Below are 20,765 nucleotides of genomic sequence, written 5' to 3' on the forward strand. Positions count from 1 at the left end.
TGTCATTTTAAATGACATTGCTCTCTACTGCTCATCTATGATCACATGGGTAGGGCCATAGTTTGAGACTGGCCACCTGTGTTGAGATGTTGCACAGTGAGATGCTGCAGAACTCTCTCTGTGCATCCACCTGTGTTGAGCCCTGAAGAAGCTTTGTTTCTAAGTTTATATTATGTTTCATCTTTATGCATAATACATATTTTGTTGTTTTATTTCATATTTGGGGAAATTTATCTAAAGCCTTTTTTTTGCCAAGTGTAGTGTACCCATCTGTCTAATTATGTAGTATCAAGCAAGTATTTACATTTCTACACTCTTTTTAATCACATTAAGAACATTTTCTTGGATATTTATGTTCAGTTTCACAGAGTTTCTGGAAAAGCACTATAAGAAAGCAAGTTGACGAAGATCAGAATCAAAATCATGTTTATTGGCCATGTAGGTTTGCACACAAATGGACTCTGACTACAGTTTCATGGCGCTCTCAATGTACTTAATAGAATAACAACACTACAACACAACAATCTTCACAAATATACACAAGGATTGACTATATACAGGTGAAATAAGAGGTGATAAGGTGCAGTGGTACAGAGAATATATCGGAGATGCTGAAATAGATGTTAGCAGGTTACTTACCTGAGGTAAGTAAGTAAACTGCCCTCAACTTTACTTCCACGTCTGAGTCATCACTTAACCCTGTCCGTGCCTAGTACAGCTGTTGAGCTATTTGTCACTTCATGTAGAGCCATGCATGCAGGGGACAGAATAGTGTGTGTGTGTGTGTGTGAGTGTGTGTGTATACCTCCACCTCCCACAGTGCGTTGGAGCTGGTAGCGGAGGTCGCCGACTGTCTCAGTGTTGTTCTGAGAAAAACATGAAGCTTGCTTTTGTACTCATCACAGGTCAGAAACTTCTCCTGCTCAGCATGAAACAACCTGACCACATCTCCCTGAGAGAGAGAGAGAGAGAGAGAGAGAGAGAGAGAGAGAGAGAGAGAGAGAGAGAGAGAGAGAGAGAGAGAGAGAGAGAGAGAGAGAGAGAACGTGTTAATATCTGTAGTGTTCTTCGGTTTGTGGATATATAAAGAATTCTGTTGAGGTTCCCAAACAAAAAAGAACCGATCAGCTGACAAGAAAGTCTTCCTCCATTCTTCTGCTGTGCAGTACTTTAACACACAGTACAGATAGTACTCTGTACACAGAGATAGTACTCTGTACCAAAGTAGACCCACTGATTACAACACAGTACTGATGTTCCAGTTAACATCCCAGAGGAAAAATAACCTCCTCTTATCTGACTTTCCTACATCTTAGAGACATGGTAGATGTTCAACTGGGATCAATGAATTCTGAGCTGTCTCCTAAACATTCTTGGGAAAATATCAATTTAAAACAAATTATCCAGGATTTAAAGGGCAATTCCAAAAGAGTTTAAGAAATGATAGCGCTGGATAGAAATAAAATAAAAATGGAAAGAAAAAGCAAATAAAAGCCAGGCACAATTGGAGAACAATAGGGCCACCAGGTGGTGTAGTGATCTATTCCGTTGCCTACCAACATGGAGGTCGCTGGTTCGAATCCCCATGTTACCTCCGACTTGGTCGGGCATCCCTACAGACACAATTGGCCGTGTCTGTGGGTTGGAAGCCGGATGTGGGTATGTGTCCTGGTCGCTGCAATAGTGCCTCCTCTGGTCGATCGGGGCATCTATTCGAGGGGGGGACAGGGAATAGCGTGATCCTCCCATGCGCTATGTCTCCCTGGTGAAACTCCTCACTGTCAGGTGAAAAGAGGCAGCTGGCGACTCCACATGTATCGGAGGAGGCATGTGGCAGTCTGCAGCCCTCCCCGAATCGGCAGAGGGGGTGGAGCAGCGACCGGGATGGCTTGGAAGAGTGGGGTAATTGGCCGGATACAATTGGGGAGATAAAGGGGGAACCCCCCCCCCCAAAAAAACAAACGATTGGAGAACAATGAGAAAAGTCTCAAGTCCAGATTGGCATTGAACAGGCGTCAAGTATGAAGGATAAAAGTGAGATCATGCTGTTCACTACCCCCATGAAATCAAAGGAGGGGGTCTGTGGATCGTTATTTAATCCACTGGTTTTTGTTCGTCACACTGTAATACAGCATGTCCGCCAAAAGGTGGAGGCCTAACAAAACATTTGGGCAACTATAGAGGCTAAAGCAACAAACGGGTTATGGGTTTACAGTGCTTGGCAAAATTAACTGGGAGCTTATCAACACATCATAGATGGGGGACGACATGATGCTGCTGATTTGTTTTAAATTCTCTTTTCCTCAAGGAAATGGGTCCAGTATGGGCACAACACACGTCACTCCTGTGATTTAACACATACAAACAGCACAGAACAGAGACGTGATGAATGGACAGTACAGACGAATAGACTCACTCCTTTCAGCACCTCCTCCCTGTGATCACTGTACATCATGAACAGGTTGATTTTCCAGCTGGTGTTGCAGTTCACAGAGTTCACCTGCAGAGGGGGACAAGCCCACAGTCAGACATATAAACACACACACACACACACACACACACACACACACACACACACACACACACACACACACACACACACACACACACACACACACACACACATTCACACTCACTGCATAAGAGAATGAATGAATTTCAATTTTATTCTCTTTTGACTTTATTACAAAACGTATTTTAGTAGTCATATCATTTCTAAAATATGTCATATAAAATATGGATGTCATATTTTATGATGTATTTCAGTTTAAATGGGCTACTACTCTTGATGGTAGGCCAGTGCAAGGAGTTGAACACACCAAATACTTGGGGCTATGGCTTGACTGTGAACTTTCATTTAAATGTCATATCAATTATAGTGTGAAGAAAATTAACCTTGGTATTGATGTTCTTTACTGATCCAGAAACAGCTTTTAATTTACTGTTAAAAATAAGCTTGTGTGAGAACTCATTTTACCAGTATTGGATTATGCTGATGTTGTATAATCAGGCTGCATCCAAAACTAATCTTCTTCCTCTCAATATAGTTTATAACAGACTATGCAGATTTGTTCCTCGCTGTCCTTTCATAACTTATAATTGTACAATGTGTGAAACTCTTAATTAGTCCTCTCCCATCATAAGAAGAGAGCGATATTGGCTACAGTTTAATTTTCAATGTATGCATTTCAATTACCCTCACAACAGTTTATGGTACCTTTCTCCTCTAACTCTCAACTGTGACACTCCATACAGCTCTTTTTTTTCTGTTCCAGCAATCTCTAAGCAAATAGATAAGAAATCATTTATGTTTAAAGCACCTTCTAATTGCAATAATATACCTGTAAATATTCCTAAACCCAGCCACTGGGGATGCACAAACAGGTGCATTCTTAGTGTCGGTCCCAAGCCCAGATAAATGGGGGGGTTGCATATGGAAAGACAACCAGCGTAAAAACTTTGCCAAATCAAATATGCAGATCATAAATCAGATTTCAATACTGAATCGGTTGAGGCCCGGGTTACCAACGACCACCACTGGTACTGTTGGCCAGCAGGGTGTCAGTGGAAACTATGCTACTATTGGGCGAAGGAGAAGGAGGGGGAAGGCATGTTCACACCATTCTTAACCAAAATTCTTTGTAAGGTACTAGCTAGAAAACTAGAGGTACTCTTGCCAAAAATGGTTCATTCTGACCAGAATGGATTTGTCCAGGGAAGGCAAGGCTTTCACAATATTCCAAGAGTACTTAATATAGTTGTTGAAAAATCTGGCAGCACCGATAATGCTATCTGTCGTTGGATGCCGAGAAGGCCTTTGACAGAGTGGAGTGGCAGTATCTATTTGACGTCCCACAAAGGTTTGGTATGGGGGGAAATTTCTTAGTTGGATCTGGCTCCTTTACGCTAACCCACAGGCTGTAATTTTAACTAATGGGCTTTCTTCGGCACCTTTTAAAGTGATACTGACATCAAAATCTGAAAATTCCTATTGATAGGCTATGTTCCGAGTTGGAATGTGACCACGGAGAAATTCAGTGGGCAAAACAGCGCGTCTGCGGCCACTCGAGAGAGATCTGTGATTTACTGTAGATGGTGTCCAACGACAACTTGTGCCGCTGGATACATAGACACCAGTCAATTTGCATATAGGGTGTGTCCGTAGCGAGATGCTATAAAACCATGGAGAAGCCATTCTTTCACCCCCTCCTGCTAGCTACTTGGCTCGAGTTTGTGCTATTTTGCTGAGACTTTATTATCGATCTTACTATCTTACTTACGTATTGCTATCTATCTATCTATCTATCTATCTATCTATCTATCTATCTATCTATCTATCTATCTATCTATCTATCTATCTATCTATCTATCTATCTATCTATCTATCTATCTATCATCTATCTATCTAACAGTTATTTGTATCATCGAACATATTATTCGCCAAGTTGTATTGCACTGCCATACCGTAGGCCTACCACCATGCCATGGTCGCATGCGAAATGCGTGATCACCATGCCGTGGTCGCATGTGAAATGTGTGGAAAGACAGTAGCCAATAGCTTTGAATTCATAAAACCACACCTACTTTCGGTTATGATTCAAACTCCCAATGTTAAAAAATGTGTTCAGAAAGGGCATGTCAGTCTCTCTTTAAACTTCATCGGGGAACAAGATAAGCTTGTCCCCTTTCTCCCCTGTTGTTCACCCTGGCCATTGAGCCACTTGCCATGGCACTTCGCAAAAATACCAATATGACAGGAATAAAGATAGGAGATATAGAACATCGTTTAGCCCTGTATGCAGACGATATAATTTTGTTCTGCTCCAACTTGAAACAGACTTTACCTAATTTATGTGACCTGATGAGCTCTTGTGGTGACTTTGCGGGCTACAAAATAAATAACAGCAAATCTGAAATATTATTTATGAATGAAAATGAGAGGTATAACCCTCCAATTCATACGCCTTTTATGGCCTCAGTAAGTGGTCTCACCTATTTGGGTGTTGAGATCTCCCCTACTATTGATTAAATTATCCCAACCAACTACAACCTTCTCAAAAATAAGGTTATTCAGCTTATAAATAAACAGACAAAATTGCCCATATCTATGATTGGACATATCATCATTTTAAAAATGTCAATTTTGCCCAAGTTTCTGTACCTTTTTCAATCTGTTCAACTTTCTCCCCCACCTACTCTATTTCATTCATTAAAAAAGGTTTTTCAAACATCATCTGGAACAACAAGCATCCTAGGCTCAGGCTTTCCCTGTTACATTTACTGTATGATAGAGGTGGATTCAATTTACCAAATCTTGTATGGTACTATTGGGCAGCTCAAATTAGAGCAGGAATGTTTTACTTTGTGAAGGACCACCCCACAACTTGGGTCTCAATGGAATCCCGATTAATGAATATTCCTTTAACCTTATATTTGTACTCAGCAGATAAGGGCAGGCTAATCAAACAGACAAAAAATCCTCTTCTTAAAAATAATTAATGATTTGGCATAGTGCTCTTATGTATTTGGGAAAGACTACACAATTATTGCAGTTTACTCCAATCTTTGGTAATGATGATTTCTGGCCAGAAAGAGCAGACCCAGGATTTAAGACGTGGGCAGCTCAGGGTATAGCTAGCTGTGTGCCTGTCTGTCTATGTGTCTGTCTGTGTGTCTATGTGTCTGTCTGTCTGTCCGTGCATCTTTCTGCCTGTCTGTCTGCCTGCCTGCCTGTCTGTCAGTGCATCTGTCTGTCTGTGCATCTGTCTGCCTGTCTGTCTGCATGTGTCTGCCTGTCTACCTGTCTGTCTGTCTGCATGTGTCTGTCTGCCTGCATGTGTCTGTCTGTCTGTCTCACCTCCTTGCAGTCTGGGTGGTCTATCAGTTCATAGTTGGAGACGTGCAGGGGCTGACCAGCATTCACAGGGTTCAGGATCACCTTGTCTCCAACCACCACCTGTACAGGTGGAGACAAAACCACACACATATGAATGGTAAAAACACTGCTAAACAATATTTATGCAAACACTGATACTTGTACTACCACTACTGATACTTCTAATAGTAGTTTTACTAGTAACAATGACAACAACCGCATCAAGTTAAACAGTTCTACTAGCAATGACTAGTCCTAATACTAATAACTAGTACCAGTACTAATAACAAGTTATTATATAATTATATATAGTACTAATAACAAGTTCCCAAGAACCTTACACGTGTGGATTAGTATGTCTGTTTGTGTATTTGTGTTTATGTCTGTCTATGTGTGTGTGTGTGTGTGTGAGAGAGACAAATGATGTGTGTGATGTGAGTCCATCTTGGAGCATTAGAGACTACTTGGGGAAAAGTGTTTTTACACGTGCGCACGCACACACACATACACACACACACACACACACACACACACACAGAGTGAATGTATGTATGTGTGTGATTGTGTGTGTGTGTACATGTGTAATATACTGTATATTACATTGTCTCCATTGGCCCGGAGCTTCCAGAAGGGTTGGATGAAGAGCCAGGAGCCCTCGTTTCCCGTCCCATCCAGCGTCACCCTCATGGCGTTCTTCTCCAACAGGGCCGGCAGGCGTTTATTCACTGTCAGATACCGATTACTCTTCATATGGAGTAACTGAGACAGAGAGAGACAAGAGCTAGAGGGCATTTTTGTTTGAATCTTTTTTAGAAGAGACCACAGCTTTGTTAGACTGGATCGGTCTGGTTCCTTTCACCTCAGCCAAGTCTGACTCAACATGAGGGAATTCAGATGGGAGACGTATACATGCCAGAAAAGGTCGACATTGCGTTCTGCTTGGAAGTGGAGCGAGAATGAGACCGCCGGTTTACGGGGAACTTATGGGACTAGTTTCTTGTGCGTCCACACGGAGCATTCACATCTGACAAAAATGATCTGAACACAGCAAACATTTCCTGTCTGGACCAAACGATGGAGACATGAAAACCATGACAGACACCTGTCTCAATCACTCCATCAATGATTCATTTTCATTTTATCCTCCATATCGACCAGCAGAGGAGTGTATGTTGAGGACAAACAGTGTGTGTGTGTGTGTGTGTGTGTGTTTTGTATATACAGTCAGGCTCTTAAGAAAACACAGTCAGTGAGGAGTGGCTGGTTGTCAAAGGGCAGGAAATCATGTTTCAGCTCATCGTCATATGACAAAGCATCCGCTTGACATCACCATGACGACCAGCAGGTGACTGTTTTTGATGGTCTCTCTGAGCGTTTCTCAATACCAAGTAGAAACGGGTTGCTTTTGAGAGGTATACTTTTTTAGTAAATGTAACTTTGAGTACAAACTGACAAGATCACCAACATGTCATGTCGTTACGCCAGTGCAGTTTGAGTCAAGGGGGACTTGCTGGTCTTGCACAAAACTCCCAGCTCACGGAGCTTCCCAACACAATGAAAGAATCTGAGAAAATTTGTCAAAGTCGCCTTTCTTTTCCAAAAAGGGAAAATGTTTGAAATCTTCACTGCTGATTTCTGGCCACATATTTTGTCAGAAGTGAATCTGGTGACAAATTAATGACTTTAGTATGAATTATAAATACTTAAAGTTGTGTTCATTGGTTTCCTCTGCAATTACTGTTAAGGGTGAAATGGATGTGGGAATGCTTGTGTGTCTCAAGTCTTCAAGTCAGCGACTGATGCATCGTCCACCAAAATGAGCAGATCAAGACCCATTTGGGCTTCCGAAGTGCTCTTGACTAAAATATCTGGACAGTTAAGATCATAAAGACACAAGCACTGACGAAGTGTAAATATTGAGAAACGGCCCCTGTAAACAGACAGCGGTGCTGTGAAATCCCGTTAATCTTTAAACATCAACATGACTTCATCAATAAACTGGAGAAGTGGTAGGTTCAGTGGAAGTCTATGAGGGGCAGGACTGAGATGTCGGTGCTGTCCACGCCAGGAGATTCTACACAAGTACGCCGTTCATCTTTACGGAGAAATTCCTCCATGGAAAAAAGGTTTAAAAAAAACCCCTCCAAAATTAAAAGTCGTATCCTGTGTATAAACTGTATTAAGTGATAATTAATCCATGAAACCTCTGAAAATTGGAATTATTCAACAACTAGATGTCTGGAGGAGGAAACCATCTTTTACATTTGACCGTCAGTGATAAATCTACCAGAGAGCTCCTCTTCATATGGCCTGGACTGTGTTATAGCATTTTTTTTGGGGGGGGGGACCCCCCTTTTCTCCCTAATTGTATCTGGCCAATTATCCCACTCTTCCGAGCTGTCCCGGCCGCTGCTCCATCCCCTGTGTTGATCCGGGGAGGGCTGCAGACTACCACATGCCTCCTCCGATACATGCGGAGTCGCCAACTGCTTCTTTTCACCTGACAGTGAGGAGTTTCACCAGGGGGACGTAGCACGTGGGAGGATCACGCTATTCCCCCCAGTCCCCCCTCCCCCCTGAACAGGCACCCCGACCGACCAGAGGAGGCGCTAGTGTAGCGACCAGGACACACACCCACATCCGGCAGACACCTGCAGACACGGCCAATGGTGTCTGTGGGGACGCCCGACCAAGCTGGAGGTAACACGGGGATTCGAACTGGTGATCCCCGTGTTGGTAGGCAACGGAATAGACTGCTACACTACCCGGATACCCAACAAATGAATACATTAAGTACAACACGACTGATAAGATCAACAAAGTACATATTTACCTTGAGGACTGTTTGATGTTTTATCAGTGTGATGATTCATTACCTGGATGACGGTGCCGTATTTAACCACGTCTCCGTGAACTTTCCTGTTTTCTGTCTCGTTCTGCTTCTGCTCCAGGTTAGATGCATGCTATAGGAACACACAAGCACACACACACACACACAGCATGAACGGAAGCAGTAACTGTAGTTATAGTGGTGACTGAAGATGCAGTAGTAGTAGTAGCAATGTTATATATTACCTGTAGTTTCTGCAGTAAAACCACATCAGCAATCTTGTCCTTCTCGTGTTTGGCTTGCTTGGCTTTCCAGAACTGTTTCTGGGCAGAATACCTGCTCATCGGACAGACCTTAAACAGGCAGTCTGCAGAAGAGAAGGGAAAAATGAACAATTAGCACCAGTTCAAAGCATACATTTTTACTGTCTTTATTCTGAGTACACTGGACTTGACTAGACCACATTAGACTAGACTATATTCTGTACTGTTATGTAGCGTTAGTTTGGAGAAGACATTTGAAGCTCTTTAGTGGCTAGATAGAATCTGTGGGTTATGATTGGACAGAGTGATTAGTTCAAGAGCTGTGGTTGGTCAGTGGGCTGAGAGGCTGAAACTAATTGACTGTTTTGGTTTAAAATCATAAAATTGGTAAAGCATAAAAAAGTAAGCCATGTCTTAAAGGAGATGTGTGTGTTCACATATGTATCATTACGTATGTTCTATCTATGTACACAAACAATGTGTCAGTGTGTCGGTCTATTATGCATGATGGGTGTGTGTGTGTGTGTGTGTGTGTGTGTGTGTGTGTGTGTGTGTGTGTGTGTGTGTGTGTGTGTGTGTGCGTGTGTGTGTGTGAGTGTGTGTGTGTGTGTGTTTGTGTGCGTGTTTATGCTGTGTGCTCATGGATGATTGAAAGGCGCTAAATGACCAAACATGGTCTTCCTTCCTAGATATGGTTTGAACTGCAGCTTTATGCTGATTAATCATTCTCCCATACAAGGATATAGCCTGAGTATCTGTATTGACATGGTATATAAAGGCCTGCCAAGTTCAGATAAAGCCTGACTGATCCAGCAACAAAGAACTGTTACCGGCATGTTCCCACCGCACCTCGCTCTGCTCCACTAGACCACATCAAACTCGACCGAACTCAACAAAAACAAACCTGGACTGGAAACAACCAGGACACTAAACTAAACTGAGCTGAGCCAAACCAAGTTAAAGGGAAATAAAATCAACTTAGCCCGACAAACCAGACTTAGGTGAATTGAACTATAAATCACACAGAACTAAATTAACCACAACCCAGAGAACTGTGTGGACCGGTGCCAAGGTCAACTTCTGGTTCACATCAGAGATGATCTGAACATTTCCTCCACATACTGTGGAGAGACTCCAGCATCACTGGACACATGCATGCTTCTCTTTGGGCGAATGTAATTTTCACCTGAGTGCTGCCCTCTATCTTGCACTGATGTGAATAACAACAACATACCAAACCAGACCAGGCCAGAAGATCTAATAGAAATATACATAGCACAAAAAGTAAGGAAATTTGTGTTTGGTAGATTATTTCTTTGTTGTAACAATGCTTCTTGGCAATAAATCTTACACCGTTGGAAAGCCTGTTTATTTCCCTTTTAAATGGTGCCATATTTGTTAGGAACATGCATTTGTGGGATGAGCGGCAGAGCTGAGTATGTGGGTTGCGCCCATGAAAAATTTGCCAAATCTTCTCTGCCAATGCCAAACAGCCTATTTTGCTGTAGCTATTGACTCTTGTTTTGAGCTTCTGGTACCCCAGGTGCTGACAATCAGCTGCCTGATATAAGATTTATTGCCAAGAGCATTGTTACAACAAAGAAATAATCTACCAAACACACATTTCCTTACCTTTTGTGCTAAGTTTAGAAAGGTAGTGATGGACAGCCCTCCAGTAGAATTCAGTTTACTGTGATGGCTGTATAGTTTATTGAGACAAACAACAATAGAACCAATCAGTCAGTCCAGCTCCTGTGTTTCCGAATGGAAAAATCTGGGGGACGTCGTCCATTGTCCTTTACTGTATCTACAATGGATCTAAAACTTCTACACATCCGTTAAGATGGCAGGGTTTTTTTTTAAATTCCCCCCCATCCTTTTTCTCCCCAATTGTATCCAGCCAATTACCCCACTCTTCCAAGCCATCTCGGTCGCTGCTCCACCCCCTCTGCTGATGGGGAGGGCTGCAGACTACCACATGCCTCCTTCAATACATGTGGAGTCGCCAGCCGCTGCTCCTCACCTGACAGTGAGGAGCTTTGCCAGAGGGATGTAGCATGTGGGAGGATCACACTATTCCCCCCAGTTCCCCCTCCCCCCTGAATAGCTGCCCCGACCGACCAGAGAAAGCGCTAGTGCAGCGACCAGGACACATACCCAAATCCTGTTTCCCACCCGCAGACACGGCCAATTGTGTCTGTAGGTACACCCGACCAAGCCGGAGGTAACACAGGGATTCAAACTGGTAATCCCTGTGTTGGTAGGCAATGGAATAGGCCGCCACGCTGCCCGGATGCCCAGATGGCAGGTTTTTGTGATGTAAAAAATGAAACCAAGATTCATCATGTCAGAAGTTTTTTCCACCATTAATGTGAAATTACAACCTATGAAAATAAAGTGAAAAACAAACCTTTTAGGTGATAAAAGAAAAAAATGTACAATAACCTGGTTGCATAAGTGTGCACACTACTATGTTGATGCATCTTTTGATTTTATTACAGCACTCAGTCTTTTTGGGTAAGAGTCTATCAGCCTGGCACATGTTGACTTGGCAATATTTTCCTACTCTTTCTTACAAAAACATTCTAGATCCATCAGATTGTGAGGGCATCCCCTGTGCACAGCCCTCTTGAGGTCACCCCACAGATCTTCAGTTGGATTCAGGTCTGGGCTCTGGCTGGGCCATTCCAAAACAATGATCTTCCTTTGGTGAAGCCATTCCTTTGTTGATTTGGATGTATGCTTTGGGTTTTGTCATGCTGAAAGGTGAAGTTCCTCTTCATCTTCAGCTTTCCAGCAGACGCCTGAAGGTTTTGTACCAAAATCAACTGGTATTTGGAGCTATTCATGATCCCCTCCACCTTGACTAAAGCCCCAGTTCCAGCTAAAGAAAAGCTGCCCTAAAGCCTGATGCTGCCACCACCATGCTTCACCGTGGGTCTGCTGTTCTTCTGGTGATGTGCTGTGTTGTTTTTGGACCAAACATACCTTTTGGAATCATGGCCAAAAAAGTTCAACCTTGGTCTCACCAGATCATAACACGTTTTTTCCAAATGGTTTTGGGGTGACAGGATGTAGTATCTTTTTGCAAAAGTTAGCCAGGCTTGGATTTTTTTTTTTCCTGTGAAAAGGTTTCTGTCCTGCCACCCTAACCTATGGCCAAGACATGGTCTGCAATGTCACGTCTTTTTCTGTTTCTAGTGCAATCTTCTTGTACATTGTGTCTGACACTGGGAGGAAGGAAGCAATCAAGTTAACATGCATTTCCACATCCACCGAGGTGGTGCTGACCTGTGTCTTTGTGACGGGAGCAGTGCATCTGCCAGAATGCTGTATTTACCTGGCGTGTAGACTAAATCCATACCATATCTCTGCAGCATCATCATCATTATCCGCTGAATCCGGGGAGACATGTCGTTCAGGTTTTTTTCTCAAGATTGAAATGAGCGGTTGATGATCTGTTTCTGCTGTAAAGGTGGGTAGTCCATAGACATAGCCATGAAACGTCTCACATCCAAACACTAACCCTAGGGTCTCCTCAATTTGGGGCGTATTGTGTTTCAGTCTCTGTCATTGCTCTGGATGCATATGCCACTGGTCTCCAATTGTCGTCGTCGTTAGCCTGGATTAGCACAGCGCCCAATCCGTCTTTGGATGCGTCCTTGGAGATTTTTGTTCTGCGTGAGGGACTGAAAAAGGTAAGCACCAGCTCTGTGGTAAGTGTCTCTTTAAGCTTTTTCCATTCTCTGTCATGTCTGGCAGTTCAATTGAACACTTTGCCTTTGTGCAGCAGATCTCTGATACAGACCATTTTTGCAGAGAGATTCGGGTTGAACTTGCCTAGGAAATACCTGTGTTTAAGCTGTATGGCTCACAGTATTCCCTTCTTGTCTGTAGGTGGGGGCATGTCCAGAAAGGCCTGTACTTTGGAGCGGTCTGGTTCCACTCCTTCCCCAGACAGCTTGTCACCTAAGAAAGTGATCTGTGTTGCCCCGAACTGACATTTGTTTTTGTTCAGTATCAGACCCCTCAACTGGATTCTCTGCAGGAGGTTCAATAGTCTCATTCTTTTTTGACAGGCAGTGTTCGTCGAATTTCTTGATGACTTCGTCCAGCTTGTTTTGTCTCCCTCGTTTGCAAACGTGAATGTGTTGTACACCTCCAGTGCATCAGCTCCAACGATAGTGAGTAGTCTTTCGCTCATTTGCCGCCCGTCATCCCTATAGCCACGACATACAGCTTGAACTGCTGTCTGAAATTTCTCCAGTTCGCGTCTACATTTCCGGTTAATTATAAAGTCCCCAGTGGTTTTATCGCATCCACTTTCTGTCTGGACCACTCCTGGCACCATGTAATGTTCAGTTATGTAATAAATCAAGCTAAAAAGTTAATCTTGTCTCTGTGTATTTAATCGCTTCTTTTCTGCTCCAAGACTGTCACGTTTTGATCCTAGAACGTTCTGCGCATGAACCTTAACCCTCTACAATAAACAAAATATACCAATACCCACCTACTGGCCCGGTGGGCACATAACATATCATTACAGTGTATACGGTGCATCCGGAAAGTATTCACACCCATTCACTTTCCCCACATTTTGTTATGTTACAGCTTTATTCCAAAATGGATTCAATTCCTTTTTTCCCCCATCAATCTACACACAATACCCCATAATGACAAAGAGAAAAAGATTTTGTAGAAATTTTTACAAATGTATTAAAAATAAAAAACTGAAATATTGCATGTACATAAGTATTCACACCCTTTGCTATGACCCTCAAAATTGAGCTCAGGTTCATCCTGTTTCCACTGATCATCCTTGAGATGTTTCTACATCTTGATTGGAGCCCACCTGTAGTAAATTCAATTGATTGGACATGATTTGGAAAGGCACACACCTGTCTATATAAGGTCCAACTGTTGACAGTGCATGTCAGAGCAGAAACCAAGCCATGAAATCAAAGGAATTGTCTGTGGACCTCCGAGACAGGATTGTATCGAGGTACAGATCTGGGGAAGAGTAAAAAAAAATTTCTACAGTTTTGAAGGTCCCGAAGAGCACAGTGGTCTCCATCATTCGTAAATGGAAGAAGTTTGGATCCACCAGGACTCTTCCTAGAGCTGGCCGCCCAGCCAAACTGAGCAATCGGGGGAGAAGGGCCTTGGTCAGGGAGATGACCAAGAACCCGATGGTCACTTTGACAGAACTCCAGCGTTCCTCTGTGGAGATGGGAGAACCTTCCAGAAGCACAACCATCTCTGCAGCACTCCACCAATCAGGCCTTTATGGTAGAGTGGCCAGACGGAAGCCTCTGCTCAGTAAAAGGCACATGACAGCCCGCTTGGAGTTTGCCAGAAAGCACCTAAAGGACTCTCAGACCAGAGAAACAAGATTCTCTGGTCTGATGAAACCAAGATTGAACTCTTTGGCCTGAATGCCAAATGTCACGTCTGGAGGAAACCAGGCACCGCTCATCACCTTGCTAATACCATCCCTACAGTGAACCATGGTGGTGGCAGCATCATGCTGTGGGGATGTTTTTCAGCGGCAGGAACTGGGAGACTAGTCAGGATCGAGGGAAAGATGAATGGAGCAAAGTACAGAGAGATCCTTGATGAAAACCTGCTCCAGAGCGCTCAGGACCTCAGACTGGGGCGAAGGTTTACCTTTCAACACGACAACGACCCTAAGCACACAGCCAAGACAACGAAGGACTGGCTTCGGGACAAGTATGTGAATGTCCTTGAGTGGCCCAGCCAGAGCCCAGTATTGAACCCCATTGAACATCTCTGGAAAGACCTGAAAATAGCTGTGCAGCGACGCTCCCCATCTAACCTTACAGAGCTCGAGAGGATCTGCAGAGAAGAATGGGAGAAATACCCCAAATATAGGTGTACCAAGCTTGTAGCTTCATACCCAAGAAGACTTGAGGCTGTAATCGCTGCCAAGGGGGCCTCAACCAAGTACTGAGTAAAGGGTGTGAATACTTATGTACATGCAATATTTCAGTTTTTTATTTTTAATAAATTTGCAGAAATTTCTACAAAACCTTTTTCGCTTTGTCATTATGGGGTATTGTGTGTAGATTGATGAGGGAAAAAAGGAATTTAATCCATTTTGGAATAAGGCTGTAACATAACAAAATGTGGGGAAAGTGGATGGGTGTGAATGTTTCCGGATGCACTGTATGTAGAATACGGGAGATTGTTGTCACATGTAGGGAGCAAACAGTACTTGCCAATTAATTCCTGATGCGATGCCTTTTCTGTTAAATAGTAATTTAACAGAAATCGACGGCGGGTTTTTAAATTCTATATTCTGTCAAGATAGATATCCAATTGCGATATTAATTCATTGCACATGTTAGTATATCCGTTAGGAAACGACTGACACAAAAATTAAAATTTTAACAACCATAATACTATTTTCAAACAGTTTAAACTTCAGAGAGACATGGTCAAACTTGAATAGCAAAATTGAAATAGTGAAACTATTACCCGAAAAACAAAACGGAAAACAAATGAAATGTAAAAAAAACCTGAAAATGAATATTGAAACAATCCCAAAGAATGACCGGAACTTAAAAACTACTAGAACGACCGTGGGCGGTCATTTTGACCGCCACGGTTTTTAAACTCTCTGTCAAGATAAATACCCAGTTGAGATATTAATGAATTACATATAATAGTATGTCTGTTAAGAAAGTTACGGACACCAAAATTGACATTTTTAACAACTTTTAATACATTTTTCAAACAATTTAAAATGGCCGCTGTTCAACGCCTGTAAAATACTGCAACGCCTCGGCGGTAGTCATGGTGCGTCTGAAACGGCGTCTGTACCCAGACATGTTGGAAGTAACATAAAAAATCAAATTTAGACTTTTTCTCTGCTCTGGAGAATGCCAGGTTTTTCTAAGACAGAGCAATGAACTTTGCGAAGGAAATGCTGCTACCAAAACACGTCATAAAGTGACACGACGCGCACAATCACGCGAAAATTACAAGCGGCTAGTTTGACCGCTCATGGTCGTTTTAGATAGCTCTTATCATAACCTATTATAGCGAATTCGGGGAACAACGCAACCACAGGAAATGCCGCGGCCGGGACGCGAACCCGTATCGCCCGCACCGCAGGAGGCATCGCTAACCGCTCGACTAAAGGGTTAGACCCACCAGCCAGCGGCCAGCGTGTCTACTTATCCATGCACGTTACATTATTTTTTGTGCAACTGACCTAACACTCGGTTTAAATACAAATATATACAATTTTAGGAGAATTCCGGGAGCGGCAGGTCTGTATCCGCACCCCCCCCCACACACACACACAAAGTTATTAAACTTTGAAAAGCCACTGGAATGCAGTTTGCATTCTCAGAGATAGGCCTTGTTGATTGTTCCGCCGTGAAAAAGGTTCCGGCGTCAGAACAGTAGTTCCGCACTACATCCCCCTCCCGGTCACGCCCCCCCTCATGCCTCTGAGGGGGGGCGTGACCGGGAGGAGAAACGCTGGCCTGGACTATATAAAGCCCTATGAGAATGGAGCTGGAATTTAGGGTTGCTACAGATGAACCAGACTTGATTTCACATCGATACAGCTCCGCATATTCAGAGCAGGGATCTGCCCAGTAAAACCAGTATTCTACAGTTGGCCTGCAAACAACCCCACCGAAGTAAATGCCTTGCTCAAAGGCATCCTGACAATAACAGCTGAGGGAGGTGTGTGTTCTTTTATGGATCCATCACCCAGATTTCTACAGTTAATCCAGGATTCAAACCAGTGATCTCCAAATCAGAAGCATCTTTAACGTTCGGTCCAACTTTTATAGTTTTTCACTGGCCCCTCCCACCACGCCTACACGCCAACTGATTGGTCGATTCCCTTATCGATGGAACTCACTGGGAGCCCCCCCCCACACACATACACACACACAGTTGGGCCAAACCAACCAGACTATGGGCGACGTATGATTCTGACCTGAGTAAGGAGAGATTGATTTTTTTTTACCTTCTTCTAAATTGTGTATTTGATATCATCCGTTCATATCGTACTTAAACAATATGGTAATATATATATTTAAATATATATAACTGAAGGAGCATTTGTGCTGATAAAAGATTCTAAATGAAATTGAACTCAAAACAAAGGGAGAGAGAGAAAAAAGACTGATAAAATAGTTGGTAGATGACAGAGAGAGAGAGTGAGAGTTGTGTAAATATTGACTCTCTCTCCTCCAGGCGGATCCTGGTTTTCACACAGCCTTTCTCAAATAAGAGAGAGAGAGAGAGAGAGAGAGAGAGAGAGAGAGAGAGAGAGAGAGAGAGAGAGAGAGAGAGAGAGAGAGAGAGAGAGAGAGAGAGAGAGGCGTGTGTGTGGGTAACGCAAACATAACTTGCCTGTGTGTAATCACTCAGCATTGTCCTGATAGATGTAAATGAGCAGTCAGGTTTAAATCCATCTTGATTTAGGTAAATGACTCTTCAACACACACACGCACACCACAAATTATGCGGTTTTAAGTCTCTTAAGGGGGAAGTACAAATGAAATTGACTTGACTTTGCAGTCCTTTACAAAAAAATAATATACTTGCAGTTTATTTTATTACGTAAACTTAAGTAAACGTCAGGTATTAAGTTCAAGTTCAAGCAAAATTCAAGTATATGTACTAATAGTATACTTGCATAAATTTGTTTAGTATATCTCTGATAAGTACTTAAAACGTAAACTGAACGTATACCCACTGATTTTTTTTAGTTTATAATAAGTCTACTGATAGCACACTTGAATAAACTACATTTGTCGTGTATTGATTACGTCACTACGTCGCGCTTTGATGCGGAATGCGGACGAAGAAGAAATATGGAGTAGAGTGAAGCGATGTGAAACGTGGCTCTCGGTGTGCGTATGATCTAATTCGGTTCTACTTGACATAATATGCAAGGTGGAAGTGTAACAACTTTTTTGTAAGGGGTAGTGACCAGCAAATCTTTTAACACAGAGTCAGTGAGTTCATCACATCATGTGGACATTTTGCGATTTAAGGTCTTAGCACGCCGGTGCGACAAATAAACGACACGAAAACGCGGAATACTGGCCTGCAAATATGTCACATCAAAACTATTCATGCCAGCGGCGATACGCGAGACGTGAGGGGGACTCACCCCGGCGGGTTCAGGTAGGGCGGGACGGGTCGGTGCGTGGGGATCTCCTCCCCTCCCCTTCGGGGTCGTGGGGGGGAACCTCCGCTCGTTGCCGGTCCGGCCCCCGCCGGACAAATTCCTCCGTTGGCGGTGCACCACGATCGACTGTCGGTAATGACGGGTTGCCTTGCTAGTGTAACCGGTTATTTTCTTGTCCGGTGCGGGATTCGATACGATGTGTACTGCACCACAAGGCGACATCACTAACCACTCGGCTAAAGGGTCAGACCCGCTAGCTAGGGAGTAACGTGTCTTATTAGTAGTTTACACTAGCAATTGTACTACATCCAAAAGTAAAGTAAAATGGCTACTCACTAAAACGGTAGCCAGTTGTTCGGCGATGCTCCGCCACAAGTTGCCTTTGACTTTGTTGTCTTTTATCATTTATGTCCTGTAATTTACAATGCAGGGTGATGAGAAACAATCAACAGGTCCGCCATTGTCGTCAGGCGTTGTGACGTGACCTCCGGTCCCGCACAACGTGATTGGTTGATGCCTTTATTCGTGGCGCGAAAGCTCAGAAAAATCAAGCCGATTCCTAAAAAATAAGATTACGTCACTTTTTCGCCGCATAATATTCGCGCTCTGTGTGAAAACGCTAATTAAAAGAACAGTTCGAAAAAATATTGTAGCGTAGCGACCCTGTACGGTTGGGAGTTGTTCTAAATATTTAAATGAGTTCTGATCCCAATTAAAGTGGAATTTCTCCCTAAGGTGTTTTGAGGGTGTATAATTAAAAGCCAAAATTTGCGTTTTCTTTACATTTAGTTTGTATCCTGCATATTTACCAAATGTTTCTAGAAGTTTCATTAATTCAGAAAATGAGTTTGGGGGTTTACTTAAATAAATCAAAATATCATCAGCGTACAAGGCCAGTTTGTGGTCTTCTCCATTTATTCAGATGCCTTTGATGCTTTCAGTTTGCCTTATCCACTGTGCAAGAGGCTCAATCTAAAGCGCAAAGAGTAATGGTGAGATTGGGCACCCTTGTCTCGAACCACACTCTAATATAATAGTGTCTGAAAGGTACCGATTTATTTTTATTCTGGCTAATGGTTTATTAAATAACGTATGGATGCCCTTTACAAAGTTTTTGTACAGGCCAAATTTTTCAAAAACGTTGTATAAGAACGGTCAACTCACTGAATCAAAAGCCTTCTCAGCATCCAGACTAACTAAGAGGGCTTCCAATTTATTCTGCTGGAGTTTAATATGTGCAATGATCGTCTAATATTATCATGAGCTTGTCTTTGTGGGATAAACCCAGTTCTGGCCATTATGTATAAGCTGGGGAAGGATCTTTTCCAGTCTTTTGGCAAGGATGGCTGTATATCATTTGTAATCAACATTCAGCACAGAAATTGGTCTGTGTGATCCACATTCTAATCTGTCCTTTCCCTCCTTTGGGATAACTTGAGATAACTGCCTCGCTCCATGATGGAGGCATTTTAGCATCCATTAAAAATGCACTGCAAGCCGGAAGAAGGTTTGGTATTAACTCGAGTCGAAAAGCCTTATACACCACTCTGACAGGAAGCCATCCGGACCGGGTGACTTATTCGCTTTGAGCCTGGAGATGGCGCTGTTTAGCTCTGTCTCAGTTACTGCAGCTGTTAATGTTTGATTTTGTTTCTCTGATAGAACAGGTAAATTGAGAGAATCAAGGACCTTTCCAATTTGTTGCTCGTCCTCTAAGTGAGGTTGAATGTACAAGGACTTGTAGTACTTTTTAAACATTTTTTGCATTTCATGTTGTTTATATTGTATACTATTAGAGTCCGGATCCCTTATTTTGTATATTGTGTTATCCGCTTGTTGTTTTTGTAGCTTCCTTGCTAAAAGTTTAGTTGATTTTGAGCCTGACTCATAGTATTTCTGTTTTGTACATATATTTTTTCAATTTCCCGTGAAAACAATATATTTATTTGATTTCTGATTTTCTTTATTTTTGTCATCAGATTCGGTTTTTGTTCCCTTTTATGTTGTGTCTCAAGATCTTTTCTTTATTAAGGTTTATTAGTCTTAATTGTTTTTCTTTCTTTCATTTTTATTCATTATTTACATCAATGATTTGAGTCTACATGTGTCAGATGCTACTTTGCATTTTATGCTGATGATACAGTTATTTATTGCTGTGAATCTACTCTTGTTCAGGCCACTGAATCCCTGCAGAAAGCCTTTGTAGCTGTCCAGCACTCTATTTCAGCTGAAACCTTTTCTAAATGCTGATAAGACTAAGCTTATGCTGTTTTACAATTCTAGGAAGATGTCACAAATAATCCCTTCAGTAACCACTTTAGAGGGAAATGAAATAGAGGTGGTCAATGTGTACAAATACCTGGGTGTCCTGATTGATGACTCCCTCACTTTCAAGCCACATGTGGAGAATCTTGTGAAAAAGCTGAGGCTGAAACTGGGTTTTTATTTTCAAAATAAGCTGTGTTTTTCTTTAAATGTAAAAAAGAAACTTGTTGCTGCCACCTTTTTACCTGTGTTGTCTTGACTACGTGTTGCTTTCTGTTCCATATGCCCGCACTGAATTAGGTAAAGAGGCTTTTGTTCATTCTGCACCTTTAATCTGGAATATGTTGCAGA

The 20,765-nt window shown here is 42.6% G+C and overlaps 1 protein-coding gene across 1 annotated transcript in view; it reads right to left on the minus strand.

Annotated features, from left to right (window-relative positions):
• Positions 1 to 20,765, minus strand: part of LOC130108314 (inositol 1,4,5-trisphosphate receptor type 3-like) — an 82,223-nt gene that overhangs the window by 43,835 nt on the left and 17,623 nt on the right. Inside the window, 6 exon segments of the mRNA XM_056275211.1 lie at positions 806 to 952; positions 2,417 to 2,500; positions 5,858 to 5,956; positions 6,476 to 6,634; positions 8,752 to 8,838; positions 8,951 to 9,072. Of these exon segments, the coding sequence (XP_056131186.1) occupies positions 806 to 952; positions 2,417 to 2,500; positions 5,858 to 5,956; positions 6,476 to 6,634; positions 8,752 to 8,838; positions 8,951 to 9,072 (698 nt within the window).

The sequence above is a fragment of the Lampris incognitus genome, chromosome 2, assembly GCF_029633865.1.
Source record: "Lampris incognitus isolate fLamInc1 chromosome 2, fLamInc1.hap2, whole genome shotgun sequence".
Lineage (NCBI taxonomy): Eukaryota > Metazoa > Chordata > Actinopteri > Lampriformes > Lampridae > Lampris > Lampris incognitus.